Source organism: Lipophrys pholis (genome assembly GCF_963383615.2).
Source record: "Lipophrys pholis genome assembly, chromosome: 16".
Taxonomy (NCBI): Eukaryota; Metazoa; Chordata; class Actinopteri; order Blenniiformes; family Blenniidae; genus Lipophrys; species Lipophrys pholis.
Genome location: NC_137634.1, coordinates 9,919,622 through 9,940,577, shown reverse-complemented (window position 1 = coordinate 9,940,577; position 20,956 = coordinate 9,919,622). Strand labels below are relative to the sequence as shown.

The following is a 20,956-nucleotide window of genomic DNA, read 5'->3' as shown; positions in this document are numbered from 1 at the left end:
CACCAGGTGTTGTTTTCGGTGGAAACGTTTTTTTGACGCTAATGTTCTAATTTACTTTAAAGATGCTCGCATTTGATGGGGTTATGAGCTTAAGTATACAAGATTCAATATAGTGTATTGCAAAATTAATACTGAGAAAGGAAGGAGTCAGACAAGTGATGATATAATTTGTTTGTATGGTTGAATAATTCCCATTTAGCCACTTCGTGTTGGAAGATCGAAACACTGCCGTCTAGTGGCCAAGAAGGGAAAGTGCTCTTAAAGCCAATAGAAAACACTGTATTAATGTCAGAGAGAAATGCGACTTTGTAAAAACATGCATAACGCCACAGCTTAAGTAATTTGTAAACGTTTCATTGTATTCTGCACTTGAAGGTTTCGGTAAAATTATCCTTATGTTGAGATCGTAGTTGTTTTTGCTAGTAATTGTTTGGTTTCACAAAAACATAGACATTTTCATCATGTATACTGTGCAACACAAGAAATGCTTTTATGTTTAAATAAATCTTTAATATGACACTATTTAACTGGTTTAGGACAATCAAAATGAATGGCCCTTGAACGACAATGTCCAGTGTAGACCAACAGCAGTGTTAAAAGTCAGTGTAAAGTTAGGCAGACGGTGAAGAAATCCACTCAACAGTGATGATCAGTCGGTCTGCCCATGGTCTGGACAGGTAAGTAAATAAATATTGACATACTGATAACATCATTTAACCACTTCAGCTCAACAGTTTTATTATTTAACTGATGAGTATATTGGCCATATGTTTCAATGCTCTTATAGTAAGTGACAGTTCATAGACCCACGGAAACACAATGCAAAAGTAAAAGTCATTTGCACTTTATTATTGTTACTGGAAGTGTTTTCTTGTTTTTGTGGAAAAAGCAGTGTTGGAATCTAGATTTGATTTGAAGTCCTGCTTAACTGTCTCCAGAAATCAGAAATCAAAGCTTGAACCTGTTAACCTGTGTGGAGAAAGACGGCCACGACTGCTGAGAAAATGTTCCTGTTTTTATGAGCCCACATCCAGCAAAGTCAGGAAACTCCCGTAAGCCGTCTTTAGTTTAATTTAGGTAAACGTCAGCTTCCTTGAGGACTTCCTCTTTCTGACTGAAGTAGTCTCTGAACCAAGAAATATGCTCCTTCTTTTGCTGCACGGTGAGGGAGGGGTTTTTGGAGAGGCCGGCAACCACGAGCTCCATGAAGTGACGCACTGGCCCCTGTCGAGGGAAGCCGTCCTCTAGGTGCTTCTCTAAGAAGACATGCTCGTGGAACGGGACGCTGGCTTCTTGCTCCAGACCTGATGCAAATCAAGCGCACTTTCAATGTGTCAATCTGACAAACTCTGTTTGTTAAAATCAGATCCGGGTCGAGTTACTCACCAGCTTCATTATCGATTGGGTACCGCCACATCTTGCCCTCTTTGGTCCACTGGATCATTTCCTCAATCCCATTGCGAGGCAAATGGTTCAATGATAGAGAGATCTGATGTGCAAAGTCGACGTCCCACAGAGTTGGCTGAGCTGAAAGTACGACACCACTGTTAATGAGCAGATGTTGGAAACGACTTAAATTTGTTGTAAGAGATCAAACTTCTCAAATCTTTATGTCCAGAAGGAGCAAAGGCAACGTTCATAGCATCCACACAAACTGGACCATTAATCAGGTTAGACTCGAAAAAATTAAATATACAAGAAAAATAAAATCTATGGAAAAAAAAAAAAAAAAAAAGCTGGAAGAAAAAGACCAATGAGAGGGACGGATGAATAGATGGATCTGGGGTCATTCCATGTTGCAGCAGCAGAAAAAAAACAACACCATACTGTACTTTATCTGCTTTATTATTCAAGTGATATATAAATAAAGTTATTATTATCATTATTGCTATTATTATCAAATGGAAAGAAAGTACAGATTAGAAATTAAGATCTCAATCTCTACTCTTGAACACTGGGAGGAGCCACTGAGCTGCCATGTGACAAACATCTTTGGATCCCACATCCAAATCTTATTTTAAAAAGCAGAAAATTCCCAAACACAACAAATGACCCTCTTGTGCAAAGAGTAATTAATATCGCCGTTGCTCTTTTTGATTAAAATAGTTTTAATCTAAACGTCTTTACCGTCTGTTGATTCAGCTGTGACTTCATCAGTCGGAGATGAAAAAATGCCAAGCCTTTTTCCAGAGAACAAGCTCCTCCTGAGAAAAACGAAACAAAACAAAAACCATTTTGAACACAAGAGCCCCTCTTTAAAAAAAGGAACTAAACAGGTATGATCAGTGCTTTTACCGTCGATGCACGCTGGGCAGCTCAGACGTGATTCCTCTGGTTGGCACGTATCCTCGCCCGTCGTCATCAAACAGGATCTGACCGGCCGGTGAGGTGTTCTGTCGGTTGGGGCGCCTTCCAACTTTCATGTCGGCGATAATCTCTCTGAGAAAATACCGCGAGACTCATCAGTAGAGATTGTTTTCATTTCCTTTTTACTCAGAATTATGCAAAACAATCGCTTCATAAATGTGAAGTGACACTCGATACACACCCAAGATCGTTGGCGTCCCCTTTCTTCTGAGCTTCAGTCATGGCCTCATGCTTCAGCAGCTGTTTGAGCAGCTCTGACTGGGCCTGCTTCTGGTTTGGGAGAGTAGAAGCGGCTGCAGTTGCTGCTGAAACCAGACCAGGATCCAAGCTTTCGCTGTCAAACACAACGCAGAAAAGGCTGGAGTCAGTGAAGGAAATAAGGTCGAGTTGGGAAAAGTTGAGGACGCAAAACACAAGAATGCAAACAAATACAATATCACAGTCGCTGTGAGTTCACTCATCATCCTAATGTTCTCTTTTGACTGCAAAACGTGTGATTAACAAAGGGGAGGAAATGTTTCTCCTCCAGCTCGCTCACCTCTTCAACGAAGTCTCTCCTGTCGCCTGCCGGAACATACTGAAGGTGCTCTCCATCGCTGGCTTGGACTTCGGCTGTGCAGTCGCCTCTTGAGTCGGTGTCGTCTTGAGCTTGTTCAGCTTCTTCTTACTGGTAACTTCCACTTTCATGGTTCCAAGAAGCTCCAGGAGACTCTTCTTCTCGCTATTTGCTGCCTCTGCCTTGACTTGTGTTTGTTTAGCCTCAACTTGTTGACTGTTATCCTCCACCTGCTGCTCTGTGGCAGTCTCGTCCACTGCCTGCAACACCACCGGCTCCTCCTGTTGTTCGGTCATCTTTGGTTGGTCTGTATCAACTGGGCCGCCAATTTTCTCCGCATTTGTCGTTTCATCCTGGATAGAGGGGACGTCACTGTCTTTCTTATCACATAAATGGACAGAGCTTGTCCTGAGAGCCTTTACTCCTCCACCATTCGCAAACCTGAGAAGGAAAAACAGAAATTCTCATCTTCTTGACCTTTTTGGATTGTGAACATCTGAATGGAAGTTAAATTAAGAAACAAAAGAAATGCCCCACTTAACGTTATTTTAAAGCCTTGATAACTTGTGTACACAATGAACTGTTAAAATGTCACTCACACTTGAGACCGTTCAGTCTCAGCTCACGCCTGTGGTGAGGCTGAGTCCAACCTTTTACATGTCACGACCAATGTAAACAAAAGGATCTTATCGAAGCTCACGTTAACATTTCAACACTCTTAACTGGCTGAAGAGGTCAGAAATTTAAAGTAAGTAAACACCAATACACACCAGTTAAGTCAAACAAACCCTGTTGGAAAAGGTCTCATTTATGGTTGAGACATCCTACACAAGCACAACTTATCTTATTGTTAGGTGATTTAACAATGTGTTCTGTGAAGGGCAATGATATTTTGGGCAGAAATGTGAACAACAGTAACCAAATGTGGAAATTTTCCATTTAAAGGATTACTCTCTGGTAAGGCAAAAGCAGAAGGCAAAAACAACAACAAAAACGTGTATAAGAAGAAGTGGCTCCATCATGTTACAGGTCTACATTGTCGAACTATTTCTCTCAGACGTTGGATCTTAAAGTGTTTGCCGTGTGCAAGTTTGGTAGGTTAGACCTTTTTTTCACTCCGTGACTACAGACTTACATTGAGCCCCACGTGAAACGAGACGTCTGAAGTAAACGTCAATCTGAAGAAGGTCCCGCCCACCAAAACGGATAACGTAACTGTGATCCTCAGTTATTATGGAAACAAGTTAAATCTATCCAATTTTAATATGACATCTAAACACGTTTTTCAATCAATGGCTGATACAAACTGCTGCAGTGGTCGTGTTGAGGCTGTTTATCAGAGTTGCTTGTTGAGTCCTGATGACCGTGAATGTCTGAACTCACCTGAAAACTGGAGCTGAAGCTTTGTCGCATTTAGCCGCTGACAAACACGACTCATAAACACCGACCGAGGGGCTTCCAGACAAAGAAACGGCCCGAAATAAAAGCCTAAACATGATTATTTTATGCTACGTCCTTCCACGCTCCAGACATTCGTCTCCGTTGCAACGGCATAAGGTCACCCCAGGAAACTCAAGGAAAATCAAAGGTTCCGGTCTACACTGTGTTCTTATTTAAATGTAGCTTTTTCTTTAGAAACGAACATACTTAAAAAAAAAAGAATTTTCAAATCATGAAACGCTTCGTTGTTCATTAAATAATTTAAGTAGGATTTTTGCAATAGTTCACCTAGAAGATTAGAAAACATTTAGACACCGGAGACAGCATTGGTATTTAAATGTTTTTCATGTTTTTTATTCACATAGTCTGCACGTGCACTCATCAATATTTATTTACAATACCTCTATATACCTGTACATATTGAAATTTAATGTTATTACTTATTTAATTTGATAGAATGTACCTCTCGCATTAATAAACTATTAAACTATTTCTATTCTATTTGGGTCAAATAAATAAATAAATAAATAAATAAATAAATAAATAAATAAATAAATAAATAAATAAATAAATAAATAAGTAAGTAAGTAAGTAAGTAAGTAAGTAGGCAAGCTTTAGCCGCCGTCCTGAGTTGAAGTCTCGCGATATCTCGGCAGGAACGTGACTCAAAATGGCGACGGAACATAACCGCTAATTCGGTGGCGGAGCTTCCAGCTGCAGTCGGTGAATTAGTTTGTGATTTACACCGTAAGATGGAGATTTGTAGCGAGGATACAGCCCTGCCATACCCGTACGGTTGCATACACTGAGCGATTTTATTCGATTGAGTTCCCGCCGAGACTCCTAAAGGATAAGTGCAACTTCACACAGGTAAAAGCGTTAACGGAAGCTAAGTTGTTAGCATAGCAAGCTAACACACATCCATTTTTTTGTGCAGTATAAGTTCATTTAAAACATGTATTAAGTTCACAAAAAGCGGACGAGGGATGCCATGTGGTAGTTGTGCAATGAGTGTTCAGTGGTCGGGTGAATATACTTTTGCAGTGTGTTTTGTGTCGCTTGTAGCCAGTTCGGTGTTGTTCCGTCTAAGTGGTTAACCCGCTCTCTGGGAAGCTCAGTGTGTTTGTTTACACACTCCAAGTATTCAAGAAACCAGACAAACGCCGTTATTCACATAGGCTTTTTCCATATTCTACAAAATTGCAACAATATGTGAAATAAGTGCATTAACTTCGTGAGAAAATGTTGGCGCTTGTTTAATCATATCAAGTTGAAATATAGCTAGTCCCATCATGTCAGTGTTTGGTTTGTATCTGACGTTTATATTATTCACACCTTGCGAGCTTTACACGTTTGAACTGTGGTAATATTTGGTTTAATAACAAAGATATCGATATATGTGAATATTCAAATCTCTGCGGAAACCCGCCCGCAAGCTTGACTATATATTATGTGATACTCGACCTGTTTGTCTAATTATGTAGTTATTACAATACGAGGCGTCTTGATCCTCTCAGACCTTCCTGTGTCTCAAGTCATCCACACAGGACCTGGTAAATATTAGGCGTATGAATGGTCTTAGACAGCATAACAAATCACCTGTTGTGCCACCAGACTTAGACTTCTTAGCTATACCATAAAGCAACTAAATCATTGCCAAACCACATCAGACTCATCACAATGCCATGACTTCCTTCTACTTTTTACAACTGATGTGTGAAGGACGATGAAGAATTTTTACTATCACAATCAAGCTTGAGACAGCTTCCTGGATATTTTCTATAATAAGTGAATGAAAAAGAGATAAACCCAAACAAATCGCTTGGTACTTTATTACAAGGGGACACTCATCAACAATGTGGCGGTCAATGTTTTGAGTGAAGCTCGTGCTCTTTCTGAGAAACAAACAACTATTCTGTCGTCAATAGCCTGAAACTCTGCTCTCACAGCCTGACGCCTGTAGCAAGCACCTTGTGAACGAGAGAGAGCCGGTCATGTTCTCTTCATTGTCAAACTCCTTTAAGATAAGATTGTTCAGACACTCAAGAAATCAACCGTTCATCTGTCCAACAATGTCCTAATGGAGGTTACTAATTGTATTATGAAGATACAGCTGTCACAACAAAGAAAGCGCGCCAACATTTCTGACCCACTGAAAGAGAAGTCTCAAGAAAGAGTCCCAGAAAGTTTTCCCACCATTATTTTCATACACACAGCTCACATTATGCTTTTTTCTGTATGTCAAAATCGCAGAGCCGTGTGCTTTGTTGTGGCAGCCATGGCAGAAGAACGTCGGCAGAAGCAGTGCTCCGTCGTCCTTCCCACAGAGTCGATGAAGGCCATGGCGGAGTCTATGGGAGTAGGACAGCTGCAGGAGGAGAGCTGCGTAGCTCTAAGTGAAGAGGTCAGCTATCGAATAAAGGAAATAGCACAGGTAATGCACAGATGTGACTCCGAATTGCTGTCAATGTCCGTTTTATCAAGACTTGTTTTTTTATTGTAACTGACATGGCTACAAGTTCAATGTTTACTCAGTCTGTGGTTTCTTTTCATTGTTTCCCTCTAAATAGGATGCTCTGAAATTTATGCATCATGGAAAGAGACGAAAATTAACCACCAATGACATAGATAATGCTCTCAAGCTAAAAAATGTGGAGGTAAGAGGCAACGTCAACATCAGTTGTGGTGAAGATCATGATTATATCACGCACAAAAACCTGAAGTTGATCTAATTGCTGCTTTTTTGTGTTGTTTTTTTTAAAATTTGTTTTCTTTTTTTCTTTCCTGTAGCCTCTCTATGGGTTCCAGTCTCAAGAGTTTATCCCGTTTCGCTTCGCAAGCGGTGGTGGCAGAGAGCTTCATTTCTACGAGGAAAAGGAAGTCGATCTCAGCGACATTATAAACACACCGCTCCCCAGAGTTCCACTAGACGTCTCTCTTAAAGGTAAGCGATTCATCAGGTGCCCATGCAGTTTGACTCCATCATGCTGTGTTGACAGGATGGCGAAGCAACAATGTGCGTTTGTTGTTCCACAGCTCACTGGTTAAGTATTGAAGGAGTGCAGCCTTCTATTCCTGAAAATCCACCTCCAGGTTCGTCTTATTATCTTTTTCTTTCTGGAGAGGTAAAAACGCTGTCTTTGAATTACAAAATAAATGACATTCATGTTTAACTTATCAACTTTCAGTGCCAAAAGAGCAACAAAAAGCAGAATCTACAGAGCCCCTCAAAGTGGTTAAACCTGGTCAGGAGGAGGAAGGTACGATTCAAGGAAAGAGTCAAGGCACGACACCCCCTGATGGCAAAGGTATATACGAGATCTTGTGATTTAACTTATTTGATCTTCTCCTTCCCCGAGCTTGTTTTGTTTTTTGGAGTCACTTAATAATGTGTTTGTATGGGTTTTCCTTTTAGGAAAAGAAAAGGGGCTAATAAGGTTGAAACCTCGCAGCACTCACGAGCTGTCTGTCGAACAGCAGCTCTACTACAAGGAGATCACAGAAGCATGTGTCGGCTCCTGTGAAGCCAAGAGAGCGGTAAGTTGATGTGTTTTCTACAAGAACAATTATACTAATGACAAGTGGTTAAATGACGACTTGACATTGAGCAGAAATTATCTTCATGTTTTATACATTTTGCTATTTGCTTCACACAGGAAGCCTTGCAGAGTATTGCTACTGATCCTGGGCTGTACCAAATGCTTCCAAGATTCAGCACATTTATTTCCGAAGGGGTAAGTATCTTGTGAACTTTATCCAATTTTTAGAAATTAAGACCCCCCCCCCCCCAAAAAAACCCAGAAATTGCATATTTGCTGAAAGTGCTGACTTCATGCTTTGCTTCAAGGTTCGTGTAAATGTGGTGCAAAACAACTTAGCTCTGCTGATTTATCTAATGCGGATGGTAAAAGCTCTAATGGACAACCCAACTTTGTATTTGGAGAAATATGTAAGTATAAAAAACTTGATAATATAATCAAATAATACTCAAAACACGCCTTTTGATGGAAACTTTTTCTTTTCTTTCTTTCCCCTGTAGCTCCATGAGCTCATCCCAGCGGTGGTCACCTGCATAGTGAGTAAGCAGCTCTGTTTAAGACCAGATGTTGACAACCACTGGGCTTTACGAGACTTTGCCGCTCGTCTGATGGCCCAAAGTTGTAAAACATTCAGCACGACAACCAACAACATCCAGTCCCGTATTACCAAGACTTTCACCAAGGTGAGATTATGCATTGCAGTCATTACAGTCTTTTGAACTTTACATTAATACAAGAAAACCATCTAATATTGTGGGTCGTTTTAGAGGATCTTGATAAACCATGAAAACCCTGTTTGGGTTAATACAGTCGCAAGTCTATTTATCCTGGAGCTCATTGGGTTAATTTAACTATACATAAATACCACACATTTCTGTAAATTTCAAACATTTCATTTGACCTTTTACCTGGCCTACTTACTGCTTAACATTTTTATATCTGGCTAAATCATTTCAGGAAGCAAATTCTGAGACATTCACTCAAACTGACTGAGCTGCCTTTAACCCAGAAACTTGTTTTTTCTCCCCCAATTGTTAATTACATGAAAATCCTAAACATTTTAAAATGATTTGTTGTTGTTCTAGAGAACAATGTAACTATTTGTTAATCAGAAAAATAACTGGTTCAAATACTTCAAATATTAAATCATATCGATCTGTTTTCAGAGTTTGTTGGACGACAAAACTCAGTGGACGACACGTTACGGCTGCATCGCCGGGCTCGCTGAACTGGGATCAGATGTACGTGAAACTTTTTTTGCTTTTTTCCCCTTGTTTTTTTCTTGATGTTGGTGCCAACCCTCCTGCTTTTTGTTCTTCGCAGGTAATTAAGACATTGATCCTTCCTCGGCTTACTTTAGAGGGTGCTCGCATCAAAGCAGTGAATGAAGGACCTGTTGTCTCCAACATTGATAAGATCGGAGCGGACCATGTTCAGAGCCTCCTGCTGGTAATAAATTGAACTGCGATAGCGTCTCGACTGTAAGCCTCATAGTTTGAGTTATCGTCACTCTTTCTTTGTTTGTCTTTTTTATTAAAGAAACACTGCGCCAGTGTTATTGCAAAGATACGACCTCAGGCAGACAACTTGGAGCAGTATCGGACAGACTACGGTTACCTTGGGCCGATGCTCTGCTCTCACGTAATGAAGGCCCGGACTCAAGCGGCGTTGCAAGCGCAGCAAGTCAACAGGACCACGTTAACAATCACACAGGTACTGAAGACCGGTTTAGAAATGTACGTTATAATACAAACTGATGTAGAAAAGACTACTAAATTAAGTTGATATGAAACCCCAGGCCAACGCGGATTGTGTAATTGAGAAAAGACATGAATATAAACTCATGTCGTGCTGTTTATAAATGCATGATGACTCTTTCTTGCAGCCTCGTCCCACCCTGTCAGTCTCTCAAAGTGGGCTAAGTGGGTCGACAGGTCCTCGCACTCCCAGTATCATCAAGGTACCAAGCTCCCTCACCCTGATGTCCCCCCGGCCTGGTACTCCATCGCAGCCATCTCCCCCAGCGACAAAGTACATCGTCATGGCAACCAGTGCTGGCGCCGCCTCCACCCAGCAGGTACTTTGATTTTTCAGTTTCACGTCCACCTAAATGATGACTGCGCTGCAAAGGTACTTTTTAGATACTTGTGTTGACCCATATATACAGTATACAGAATGTACATGTCTTCTTTCCATCCTTCCTCTAGGTCATAACTATCAGCTCTTCCCAGTCGGCCTCACCAGTAACCAGTACGGTTCCCAGTGCGACTTCCACCATGCAGCCTCTCTTAAAGCTGGACTCTGGCAGTGGCCCTGGACTGACGAGTTCAAGACCTCTGCAGAAGTACATTGTCGTATCTTTGCCTTCATCTGCCTCCTCCTCTCTGGAGCCCAAGAGCTCGGTGCTGTCCACCTCAATTTCCTCGACCTCATTAGACACAGGGATGAAGCTAGACCGGTCCGAGTCTCCGGGAGCGAGCACACAGTCGCCACACTGAGACTATTTGTATTGATAGTGGAGCAGCTGAACACACAAGGAGATTTGTTTGGGCTGAACTTGAAAGGGTTAACTCTGGAGGGGGTGGGGGTACAAGAACTCTTGACTGATGAAGAGTAAAATGTGACCAGACATTGAAAATATATCGATGCCCAACAAAAAAAAAAATCAATGGATAAATCTGTGATATCTTTACTGTTTCAGCTTATATTCTAATTGATTTCATGTTCTTTTTTTTTTTTACCCTACAATAAATCAGATTTTGTATGAAATCCTTTTTGTGGATGTTTTTTATATCATGAGGATGAAATGTTTGATAATGTTTTGACTTCACAAGATATACTGTATGCTTAGCTTACATCTGTTTCCTATCATTTCTAAATTAGTCGCACATTATTGTTTGACTGGCTTAAATTAACTGTGTTATCTTTATGACTAAACTCCGATTTTAATCTGAATGTGGACGTATTTTGAAACCGGAAGTACTACGTGAAGGGTTTGTGAACGTTGTGTTGCTTCAGTTAAACATTTGACTGAAAACTGAACGCAAAGTCAGAAGATACCGAGTTGTAGTTTTCGCTCCTGCTGTTGAGATGAATTTCAGAATTCGTGCTGAGACGAAAGAGGACCGCAGAGACATCGAGGATGATTATGGTGAGTCAAGATCACTTAAGTCACTTTACTACAACAGGGGACCTCCATCTAAAAGACCTTTCGCGTGTCATTCACACTGATAAATCATAGACTTCATTTTACCAGAGCAGGAATAGCGCACAAGATTTATTGAATGATAGCTTTCGATATGTATAGTCGTTTTGTGTATCTTGGCATAGTTTAGTCAGTCTCTACAGGATCTTGCAAGATACAAACCTTGGTTTTCTGGGCCATTTTCTCAAATATGATCATGAATCATCCGTTTACTTAACTATCAAATATAAACATTGCATGATATCTGAATGAATGTGGTATTATAATTACAACGTTGCAGGCAAATAGTTCTAAGTATAATTAAGTATAATTTTGTTGCACAGTTCTCAAAACTGATGAAGCTTTTCAGATGAGAACAGAAACGTCTTCCTGAAACAAGTCCGACTTTTGAAAAGAAATGTTAGTGCACTGTTATTGAACCCTTATATTCCAGATGGGAGAGAGAGAGAGCGTTGTTGGTGTTTTCTTCAAATATGTATGAAATGTGTTGAATATTATAGATTATGCTAAAGTGTGGAATCTATAAATTAGTCACAAACTGTTGTTTTCGGCGCTTGAATTGACTGCATCATATCATCACGGATAAGCTCCGATCATTAATTAGATGCCTAGTCTTATTTTAAAACCGGAAGTACTAATCGAAGCGCTTCCGGTTTGTAAACGCTGTGAATGTCAGTGTTGTGTTGCTTTAGTTTAACAGTGAACACCACGTGTACGTCTCGACTGAAAACTGAACGCAAAACCAGAAGAAACCGAGTTGTAGTTTTCGCTCCTGCTGTAGAGATGACTTTTAGAATTCGTGCTGCGACGAAAGAGGACTGTAGAGACATATCGAGGATGATCATGGTGGGTCAGGATCACTAAAGTCGCTTTACAACAACGATATTCACGAGCTTTATGCGTGTAAAACACTGTCATCAGCATTTGCATGCACGGTTTGTTTGACAGATTACTTCCTAACACATTTTAATTTCAGGAGTTGGCGGTTTATGAAAACATGCCGGACCAGGTGGAGATCTCCCACGAAGGTACTGCACTGTGTTATTATAGATGGAAATACACTAGACCTCCATCAAAAATAGCTTTTGTGTCATTTCCACTTTTTATTCATCCAGAGCAGGAATAGCACACATGCACTGAGCAACTCGCTCATAAATCATTAATGTAGAATGACCCAGCAGGTACAGCAGGAAGACACTCTGCAGGCCTCGTTAATGTTTTTCTAAAACTTCATCCACAAAGTAGAAAATAGTGAAAAGAAGTACACGCATGCATGCTAAACTAGAGGCATCACTGTATGTATTGGAAGTTGCACACAGTAGTTTTGTGTTTGTTTACATAAAGTTTAAAGATTCAAACCCTGGTGGTTTTGTGGGCCATTTTCTCAGAAATTATAACATTTCCAGGATTTTTGTGTGATTTTCTTTACAAAATATTGCAGGAATCAACAAGTGTTGTAAGTCAGGAAAAAAACAAAAAAAAACTTTTTGTTGCATACATCAATCCATCTTCTATTCCGCTTTAACCTGGTCAGAGTAGTGGGTGCTGGAGCCAATCCCAGCTCACTACTGTCGTTCAGCAGGGGTACACACTAGAGAGGTTGTCGTCCATCACAGGGTGAACACAAAGACAGTCAACACAACATATACATACACAATTAAGGGCAATTTAAGGTAACATGCACGATTTTAGACTGTGGGAGGAAATCAGTACCCGGAGGAAACCCACGAACACACAGGGAGAACATGCAAACTCCACACCGAAAGGCCCAGCCGGCAACTGAACCTATGACATTCTGACTGTGAGGCGACAGCACTAACCACTGCTTGTGTGTGACACTTGCACCAAGTCAAACAAGTGGATCCCAATGCTTCCGAATGTCATTGACTTAAAAAAAAACCAACAAAACAAATTGTCACTTTATAAACGGGGCCAAATGCACTTATTATTTTTCTGTTAAAAGATGGATTATGTGCCTTTGTGTAAATGTCTCTGGGTTTCACTGCAGAGCTGGAGCGCGACGGTTTCTGCCAGAATCCTTTCTTTGAATGCCTCGTTGCAGAAGTGTCCGATGAGCATAAATCTAAAGACGGTAAGCCCTTTACCCGTGTGGATGGAAAGGTTTATAGTCCATCTTTCTTACCATGAACAGTCTTTTACATTATTGCGTAAAAGAACATGCAAATTTATTGAGTCACAAGTTGTCAATGCACAGAAATTCTGACGTTATTTTAGATTGTATCAACTTTTGGATGCATTTCTTTCTGTTCATTCAGGATTCACAGTTGTAGGATACGCCTTTTACTTCTACACCTACAGTACATGGAGGGGACGGTGCATATTCCTGGAGGACCTGTATGTGATGCAAGAATTCAGAGGTACGATGTGTGTTACAACACCTAAACAAAACAGCTTGAATATTTTTTGGGGGAACTATTAATAAATGTTATTTACATAAGTCTCTACATTTCTTTATGAATATTTTATATAGGAAAAGGCATTGGCAAGGGTTTACTCTCCAAAGTTGCGGAGGTAAGGAGGCCTTTTTTTTCTGTTGGTTGTGCATACAATACATACATATAATCTGAATCAGCTTCTTTTTTTTTTTTTTTTTAAGTATGTTATAACGTCGTGAAAGTGCTGGATTAATGACTTCACTGCGTTTTTCTTGTCAGGTAGGGAAAGAGAAGCAGTGTGTGCGACTGCAGCTGTCTGTATTGGACTGGAATACTCCATCTCGAGACTTCTACGCCGCTAAAGGAGCTCAGGACCTGACTGTCAGCGAAGGCTGGCACTTCATACGGTTTGATGGACAAGACCTGGACAAATTAGCAAATGAAGCTCCCAAAGACTGAGAGACGGCCCGGGGAACGATGTCAACTGTATCCTGTTGTCAATAATTATGAACAATTTGCTTTCATCAATCTTATAAGATCATGCCACAAGCACAAGGTAAACATTGTTTCTCCGGGATTAGTAAATCTCAAGCTAAACCGAGTCACAAATAAAATCTAAACTGTAAACTGATTTACTTCAAATCTGGGATCTGGATGTTAGTTTAGGTTTTTTTTTTACATTGCAGACACTAATAATGTTTTGTGATTTGTATTATTTGTCAATCTATTTGAGGTCTTCACAAATACCCATAATATCCAGTAGGTGGCAGTTTAGCCTAAAATGTAAAAGGTGCACTTAGTGGCACATAGAAGCCAGTAGATGTCTCTTTTGGAAATACTGCATGTTTGATGAGCTTCATGTCAGATGAAAATCACATATGGGAACATTAAATTAAATTTAAAAAAAAAAGAGTTTCTTCATTCGACTCTACATTGATGTGTGGGGAAACATTACACCAGGAATGCAGAGAGATGGGAGTGATGAGCTCAATCAGTACTATGTGGACTTCGCTGGTAGTTGCTCAAGTTCTTTTTGATGAATTCATGTAATCTTGAACCTGCTATCTTTAAATAGGACGTGAACTCAAATGGAAGCTTTCGGTGGCTGCTGTTCACATGGAATTCAGAAAATGCTGCCACATTAGAGGACTGTAAGGATATATTAATGCTGACTGTGCTTTATGTCTGGGAAATCATGTTGTGAGGAATCTGATGTCTGTGCGATATCTTTTTCCAATAACATGCATTTCTTGTGCCCCACAATAAATGTAAATCAGAATACTTTAATGAGCTCAACAAAGTGTGACACAACAGGGGATAATCATGGTGTTTTAAGTTAAAATTTCTACTGTAATAATAAATAATAGTCTGAAACTGGCATCAAAAATACAAAATTTACATTTATAAAACATGAGTTGACATTAGTTCTGCTCAGTATGAATATATTTCATCGCATCTAGAAGTTTGACTTGAGTGAGCAAAGACCTAATGAGTTCATGTGTTTGCAGAGTTATGATTGGTACTTGTACTTGTGAAATTGAAAACTTTACTTTGGAGCTCACCGTGTACATAGATGACGCTCGAACACAGAAGCAATATTGAGACGACAAAAACACTACGCAATCATGTACGTCATGAAAACATGAAATCAATTCAGAATCAGCGGTTTGTAGTAAATGCATTGTCGCGCATTCAGAACGTTTTGGTCTTCATTTTCTCTTAAAACAGAAAAATCCAGGGAGCAGACGCGGCTGGTTTTCCCTCTCAGACGTAGGCGTTCCTTCCATAGTTGCTCGGGGCCGCCTGGGACGTTTCCACCGTGGAGAGCACATATCCTCTGGAGGCTGGCTGGTATGGATAGGGTCTAAACACACAGATAAGATCATTTGTCTTTTAGTACTTTGCTAAGTGGGGGCAAGGATTTCATCATCAGATACTCACACTTTTTCACTGGGGGTTTCGAATCTGCAGGCGCACATCAAGCACGAACCTCCACAGATGGCCAATGTGGCTGAAGCCCAACCGATGTACAGGCCCTCTCCAATCTCATACCTGCAAGTACAGGAACATTTAACTGAACGGCGTTACGCATCGCGCATTGTCCGATGTCCTGGCGGGCCCACTGGAATTACATATGTAGGTTATATTGACTTACTTTGTCCCTGCATAAAGTTGGTCAAAGAACTGCTGGGTGATGTTGGCTGCATACCAAGACACAGCGATCAGGGTGCAAAGCCCTTCAAAACACAAAGCCTGGTTCACTTATCACAGTTTAAATATTAGTTTGATTCGACAGACAATGTACACAATGGACGTGGGTGAATTAATCCATGTTTAAAAAGTAATTCTCTAGGGTACAGCTGTCATTCCTCGTGGAATTAAAGAATATCCCCGCAAAATGCTGCTTTATGAGGCCGTTTATGCTGAAACAAAGTTAACTGCTGATACATTGGCATTCAAACCCCAATCCTGGCACACCATTCAGTAAAATGAAGTTAAGATAGTCTGCCAAGTTAAATTAATTGCTGTTTTATCGGAGTCTCACTCTGTCGTTCACACTCAAATAAATGGACTGTTAAGAGCAGGCCTTTGTGAGTCGGGATAACCTTTTGAACTGCTGAACCATTTTCTGATATCTTGTCTTCCGTACACAGAGATTGGCACGACAGACATGTTTACCTGGCCAGATGTTTTGTGTAGAGATCATTCCCGGGTGGAAGTGCTATGTCAAATTACTTTGAAAGCAATTTTATGTTTTTTATCAGTAATTAATGTTGGCTCTAAAGGCTGGACACAACTCTCTTCAGCCATAAAGGCTCATTGGGGGAAAAAAACCCCAAAAACCTACCAAGAAGCATGAGCAGTTCAACTGCAAGTGTTTTACCTTGCAACAAGAAGAATGCTCCTCCGATCGCAGCGATCCTCCCCTTCACTACATAGTTTTCTCCGCCTATCTTGGAGCACTGCATTCCTGCCAGGGCAGCCACGAGTCCAAACGTCCCCAATACAATGGCAGCAATCATCAGGGCTCGCGAGGCCTGAATGTACCCTGTGTGCAAACAACAAGGGACACAATGGAAATGTTTACACACAACAATGGCAGACCGTATAAAATCCAAAGGAACTTTTTTTTTTTTTTTACATATATTAACAAATGTGTTTTGCAATGCGTTTGCCTTGTTTTTATTTAGCATGCAGCCAAAAACGATAAACAACAAATCAAATCTATCACATTTAATCTCAGATAAAAATGCAGTCATTCATTTTGATGCTTAAGACGCGGTGGTCACAGTGTTTATGTACACGTTAGATATGAAAAGTATTTTTGCTTTTCTTGATCGAGTCTTTAACATCCAATAAAAGTATTTCCGAGTATCAATCTAACAATCTATATGCATAAAGATGTTTAACACATGATTGCGATGAAGTATTTTCAGTTTTATGCAATGTACTATTTACTAATACACATACCGTTTGACCGATACCCCTAATAACTATTTACCTTTTGGAGCAAATATTTAAAGAAGTTAACTAGGATCAAACTTAACGTTTAATAGGCTTACATGGGCATTTCAATGTTGTCTGTGGTAATTAGGTAAAATATTGTTATTTTAAGCGTTTTTGTTTATTGTGGTTGTGCCTGTTCGTACTCCCGCATCTCGTCATATCTCCTTACATCGCCTCATTACCGATGATATACAGCACAGCAGACGCTTGTAATCTTAACAGTACACCTCATTAACTTGTAGATAAAGGAAACATGACAGAAAGCATTAATAATTAATATATCTACTGTTGTGTTTGTCTTTAAGTTAAGATTGGTTCACTGTACTTACTGTACTCAGATTAAGTACAAGCCCTCTATTCTTCCGTGTGTTACTGAAGCTCTTCCTCAACACCACAGTTTCACTCAGTTTCCTCAAGAGTAAAGTAACTTGTTTGCAACGTCACGTTCCTAAATACCCCGAGTAACTGAGTATACGAGTAGCATGCGAGCCTGAGCCTCACTGCTAGTAACGAAACAATTCCTGCGCGGCCAACGTACCACTAAGTGCGAGCAGAGATGGAAAGTCCCGACAGTTGTGAACTCCGGTAGAGTCAGTGGCACAGGACATCCACAGGTTTTCATAGATGGTTGATGTGGTGATGACATTACCGTCCACCGTGGAGACCCTCCAGTATCGATTTGGAAGGGCAATCCCAACCATGAGCCACGCCAGAAAGCCCAGGAAGAAAGCAAAAGCTTCTACGGATGGATTCATATTTCCTTGCTCCTTCAACGCGGCCAGTATAGTGTTATCCAGAGAGAGGAACACTAAATACAAACGTTAACTCTGCAGGGTATCTTTCCTTCACAAACCAGAGGATTTGTTGGCCACACAGCCTCAATGTGCCGCACCGATTCCCAGCAACCCCTGTGCTAATGTGCCACAGAAAAACCACAAATCAATGATTAATTCCTGACAGCCCACTTATGATTTTCCCCCATTATTCCCACTTCTATTGAACCTTTTCAAAAGTCTCCAAATGTTTACCCAACGTACGGGACAACAGAGAGGTGAAGTCCAGCCTTCAGACTACTTACAAACGTCTATAGACATTCAGCCATTTGTCACCTCTCGCCATTCGCTTTGAACACTGTGTCAACAATATTAGAGATTACTGATGGGATTGAAGTCACCTATTGGTTTAACACTTCACCCTCTTTTCAAGGGGTGATGTGAAGTTTTTTTTTTTTTTTTGGGGGCACTGAGGGGTCAGGGTGCAACACCGCGAGACTGACCCGTAGAAGACCGAGTTTTCTGAGGCACAGATAAGATGTTTGCTTGTCCGACATCCCAAAAGACTTATTAGGCTTTTATCACCATGTTTTTTTTTTTTTTTTGTTCATACATACAAAACAGTTTTGACTTTAATCCCATTGGTTTAAACTCAAACTCCAGAAGTCAAATATTTTGGCCCAAGCTGACTATATGAACACAAAGTTATAGTGCTTCAGTTGTGGATAACATTGTAATTTTAGAAATCTCAAGACCTCGAAACAGATTGACTTGCTTGTTGCTGTCTCATACTGTTACCATTTGTTAAATACCACATTATGATGAACATTACAAAGCCTGGATACAGTGGACACCATGATAGAAAGAGCTTTAATATTATGAAATTAAAAGAACATGGAAACTATAAAGTCATCATCCTACAATAATGTCTATATTTTGTATGAGATTTTTTAGAAATTTAAAAAAAAAAAATGCAATTAATAATGTAATCCAGAACAAGATATGCTTTCAGACATTCCCATCAAATTTAGATTAACTTAGATGACAAGAAGAAAACATACTTGCACTGGAAAAACAGCAAAGTTTTATTTTGTTACATATTTACAAACATATTTTGTTCTTTACTAATAATGACAGTAATAATGAAATAATTGAATTTCATTCAAAAGTGAATTGACAGTTACATTGTTCTTTATAAGAAATACAAAAGGGAAGATGATAAAATAGGATTATTTAGCTCTATATATGTAGTCGCTAATATTTCTATTACTTAATAATCCTTTATAATTTGGAAGATGAAAGAATAAAAGCTTAAGTCTCAATTTTATAAAGAGCTGAAAAGTGCACTTTTCTTCAACTATTAGATCAGAAAGTGCAACCTCAGCTATAAAATAATGCTGAATCATGAGAGAATAACGTAAAGTTTGAATGACAACGTACAAAGCTCCAGATATTGATTAACACCAAACCGGTAATCCAAATGAAAAGATTCTTCTGGAACTATGTGAGATATATCAATTTCTTTTCAAAAGACTGTGAGGCTGCGTTTACTTTCACTCACCTGGGAGAGCAAGAAGGGATGGAAAGTCTCGACAGTTATAGATCCCCGTTGAATCACTGGCACACGACATCCAGAGGTTCTCATAGACTGTGGAGGTTATAATCACGCTCCCATCTTGGGTGGACTCTTTCCAATACTGATCTTGGAGTGAAACAAAATTCAATATCCAGCTTCCAAAACCTAAGAAAAGTGCTATAATCTCCAGGGTTTCTTTCATCTTGAAGGTAACTTTCTATCAGTAATTCACAGCAACAATATTGCCTCTGTGAGGAGCCCTATTGGTACCTTCTGTATCTGATGTACATTTTTGGGTGAGTGAGAACTGACCTTTTTTTTTTTTTTTTTTTTTTTCTCTCTCTCTCATGCACTCAAACCTGGACCAATTTAAACATTGATTTGTCGGCTGTAGCTACATTCTAAGTCTTGCTATTCCCGCCCAAAAATTGTTGCCATTTGACGCGCTCTGTATGGTTCTACAGAAATGTAAGTATGTAATGAGCCTTTCTTGCCTCGTTTGATTGGCAGTGGAGATCGAGATAATCTCTTGTAAAACAGTCATCACGGCTCTAAATCAAAGAGCCAACAGCTTTAAGGACGGGCTTCTGAGGGCACTTCAGGAGACATTTAACAAGATGTGTGTTTCATTCTCCGGAGATTTCAGTTAAAATCCTGCCATGGATACTTGAGTCACAAAGCAAAATCTGCATCAAATTCAAACTCGTTACACGAAAAACAGACAGTAAGTGAAAGATTCAGTGACACGATGTGACAGTTCCTTACGAGACGTTCCCATCGTACTTGTGGGCTGATGGCGTGCAGAAGGTTTTCAGTTGTTCACATTATCTTGTCCTGCTTGTATCTTCTTTCACATCATTAGTAGCAAGTCATTTTAGAGAGGTTATTTCAAGTCCCTTAAGTAAATACTTATGGAGAACCACTGACAATTAGGTAAAAACAAACACTGAAAGCTGGGTGAAATGTGTCTGGGTGACTTATTGAAGACAGAAAGTGTCTTTTTTTTTTTTTTTTTTTTTTTTTTTCAGCGCTGGTTAAGCATTAACAAGTTTGCAGCGGGACAAAAGACGCCTTTCTTTTTTAGCCTGAGCATATAGATTGGATTTCTGCTCTGTTGAAAAGTAGTGTTGACATATTACAGTGTTCTCACCTTAAAGAAACTGGTCAAAGGCTCGGCTGCTCTGGCACACCCTTGTAATAAATAACTTCTCCTTATATGTGGAGGAAACATATAGATTTGTGCGGGAATACAAGAATAAAAGTGATTGAACAATGTTTTTACTTGCACTGGGTGTCTCTCCACAGAAGTCTCGCTCAGACTTTTGAAAATTAATGTAAATGGGAAGGTTTTCTTTGTTTACAACAAACTTGAATATGATCATTTATAGTCGATATCTTATCAAATTGTCGAATTTGCCCGTCAGCAATCAGAAGTACAGTTCAAAGTACTATCATAACATTGTAGAAGCATTCAGACTTTAACATATAGTCTTGTGTCTGTTAATGTTTGATTTCTTCCCCCTTGCCCCAGACAGCAGGGATACTCATCCCGTTGTGTCCGCGTTGACCTCCCGGCTTCAAGGGAAAGTCTGCTCCA

General features: G+C 39.9%; 4 protein-coding genes across 8 annotated transcripts; 2 read left to right on the top strand and 2 right to left on the bottom strand.

Annotated features, from left to right (window-relative positions):
- Nucleotides 1-344: 344 nt before the first annotated feature.
- mrps31 (mitochondrial ribosomal protein S31) lies at nt 345-4,497 on the bottom strand. 2 transcript variants are annotated; one of them, XM_080482634.1, is made up of 7 exons: nt 4,307-4,497; nt 2,906-3,364; nt 2,549-2,701; nt 2,296-2,439; nt 2,128-2,204; nt 1,387-1,527; nt 345-1,304 (listed from the first exon to the last, which is right to left on the bottom strand). In XM_080482634.1, exons 1-7 carry the CDS (start codon nt 4,417-4,419, stop codon nt 1,069-1,071), a joined length of 1,323 nt encoding a protein of 440 aa, XP_080338760.1. In that variant the 5' UTR covers nt 4,420-4,497; the 3' UTR covers nt 345-1,068. The 2 variants fall into 2 exon arrangements, with proteins under 2 accessions (XP_080338760.1, XP_080338759.1); XM_080482633.1 differs by having other exon boundaries at nt 498-1,304; nt 2,906-3,276; nt 4,307-4,469.
- Nucleotides 4,498-5,017: 520 nt separating this feature from the next.
- Nucleotides 5,018-10,674, top strand: taf6 (TAF6 RNA polymerase II, TATA box binding protein (TBP)-associated factor). 2 transcript variants are annotated; one of them, XM_080482606.1, is made up of 15 exons: nt 5,018-5,233; nt 6,617-6,797; nt 6,934-7,020; nt 7,154-7,307; nt 7,400-7,456; nt 7,552-7,671; nt 7,779-7,900; nt 8,020-8,097; nt 8,211-8,312; nt 8,403-8,585; nt 9,069-9,143; nt 9,226-9,351; nt 9,442-9,615; nt 9,788-9,979; nt 10,110-10,674. In XM_080482606.1, the coding sequence occupies exons 2-15, from the start codon at nt 6,642-6,644 to the stop codon at nt 10,398-10,400; spliced, it is 1,917 nt and encodes a 638-aa protein (XP_080338732.1). In that variant the 5' UTR covers nt 5,018-5,233; nt 6,617-6,641; the 3' UTR covers nt 10,401-10,674. The 2 variants fall into 2 exon arrangements, with proteins under 2 accessions (XP_080338732.1, XP_080338733.1); XM_080482607.1 differs by having other exon boundaries at nt 5,026-5,233; nt 6,640-6,797.
- Nucleotides 10,675-11,787: 1,113 nt separating this feature from the next.
- On the top strand, nt 11,788-15,024 carry sat2b (spermidine/spermine N1-acetyltransferase family member 2b). Its single transcript, XM_080482995.1, has 6 exons — nt 11,788-11,953; nt 12,084-12,135; nt 13,116-13,199; nt 13,384-13,485; nt 13,599-13,639; nt 13,783-15,024. Exons 1-6 carry the CDS (start codon nt 11,891-11,893, stop codon nt 13,960-13,962), a joined length of 522 nt encoding a protein of 173 aa, XP_080339121.1. The 5' UTR covers nt 11,788-11,890; the 3' UTR covers nt 13,963-15,024.
- Nucleotides 14,768-19,837, bottom strand: LOC308121638 (claudin-15-like). Of its 3 annotated transcripts, XM_080482994.1 has the most exons (6): nt 19,672-19,837; nt 19,345-19,485; nt 16,388-16,552; nt 15,659-15,740; nt 15,445-15,555; nt 14,769-15,367 (listed from the first exon to the last, which is right to left on the bottom strand). In XM_080482994.1, exons 1-6 carry the CDS (start codon nt 19,706-19,708, stop codon nt 15,268-15,270), a joined length of 636 nt encoding a protein of 211 aa, XP_080339120.1. In that variant the 5' UTR covers nt 19,709-19,837; the 3' UTR covers nt 14,769-15,267. The 3 variants fall into 3 exon arrangements, with proteins under 3 accessions (XP_080339118.1, XP_080339120.1, XP_080339119.1); XM_080482992.1 differs by lacking the exons at nt 19,345-19,485; nt 19,672-19,837 and adding an exon at nt 17,549-17,925 and having other exon boundaries at nt 14,768-15,367; XM_080482993.1 differs by having other exon boundaries at nt 19,345-19,683.
- Between the last annotated feature and the right edge of the window lie 1,119 nt (nt 19,838-20,956).

Bases quoted from the DNA above. Each gene is read 5' to 3' on its own strand.
- mrps31 (XM_080482634.1), bottom strand. From the start codon at position 4,419: ATGTTTAGGCTTTTATTTCGGGCCGTTTCTTTGTCTGGAAGCCCCTCG. The intron at 3,365-4,306 runs GTGAGTTCAGAC...TTTCCTTCTCAG, and splicing joins GCTTCAGCTCCAGTTTTCAG to GTTTGCGAATGGTGGAGGAG. The intron at 2,702-2,905 runs GTGAGCGAGCTG...TGTGTTTGACAG, and splicing joins GGAGAGACTTCGTTGAAGAG to CGAAAGCTTGGATCCTGGTC.
- taf6 (XM_080482606.1), top strand. From the start codon at position 6,642: ATGGCAGAAGAACGTCGGCAGAAGCAGTGCTCCGTCGTCCTTCCCACA. The intron at 7,021-7,153 runs GTAAGAGGCAAC...TCTTTCCTGTAG, and splicing joins TCAAGCTAAAAAATGTGGAG to CCTCTCTATGGGTTCCAGTC. The intron at 7,308-7,399 runs GTAAGCGATTCA...GTTGTTCCACAG, and splicing joins ACTAGACGTCTCTCTTAAAG to CTCACTGGTTAAGTATTGAA.
- sat2b (XM_080482995.1), top strand. From the start codon at position 11,891: ATGACTTTTAGAATTCGTGCTGCGACGAAAGAGGACTGTAGAGACATA. The intron at 11,954-12,083 runs GTGGGTCAGGAT...TTTTAATTTCAG, and splicing joins ACATATCGAGGATGATCATG to GAGTTGGCGGTTTATGAAAA. The intron at 12,136-13,115 runs GTACTGCACTGT...GTTTCACTGCAG, and splicing joins GGTGGAGATCTCCCACGAAG to AGCTGGAGCGCGACGGTTTC.
- LOC308121638 (XM_080482993.1), bottom strand. From the start codon at position 19,561: ATGAAAGAAACCCTGGAGATTATAGCACTTTTCTTAGGTTTTGGAAGC. The intron at 15,741-16,387 runs GTAAAACACTTG...TGTGTTTTGAAG, and splicing joins AGCATTCTTCTTGTTGCAAG to GGCTTTGCACCCTGATCGCT. The intron at 15,556-15,658 runs GTAAGTCAATAT...CTGTACTTGCAG, and splicing joins CAACTTTATGCAGGGACAAA to GTATGAGATTGGAGAGGGCC.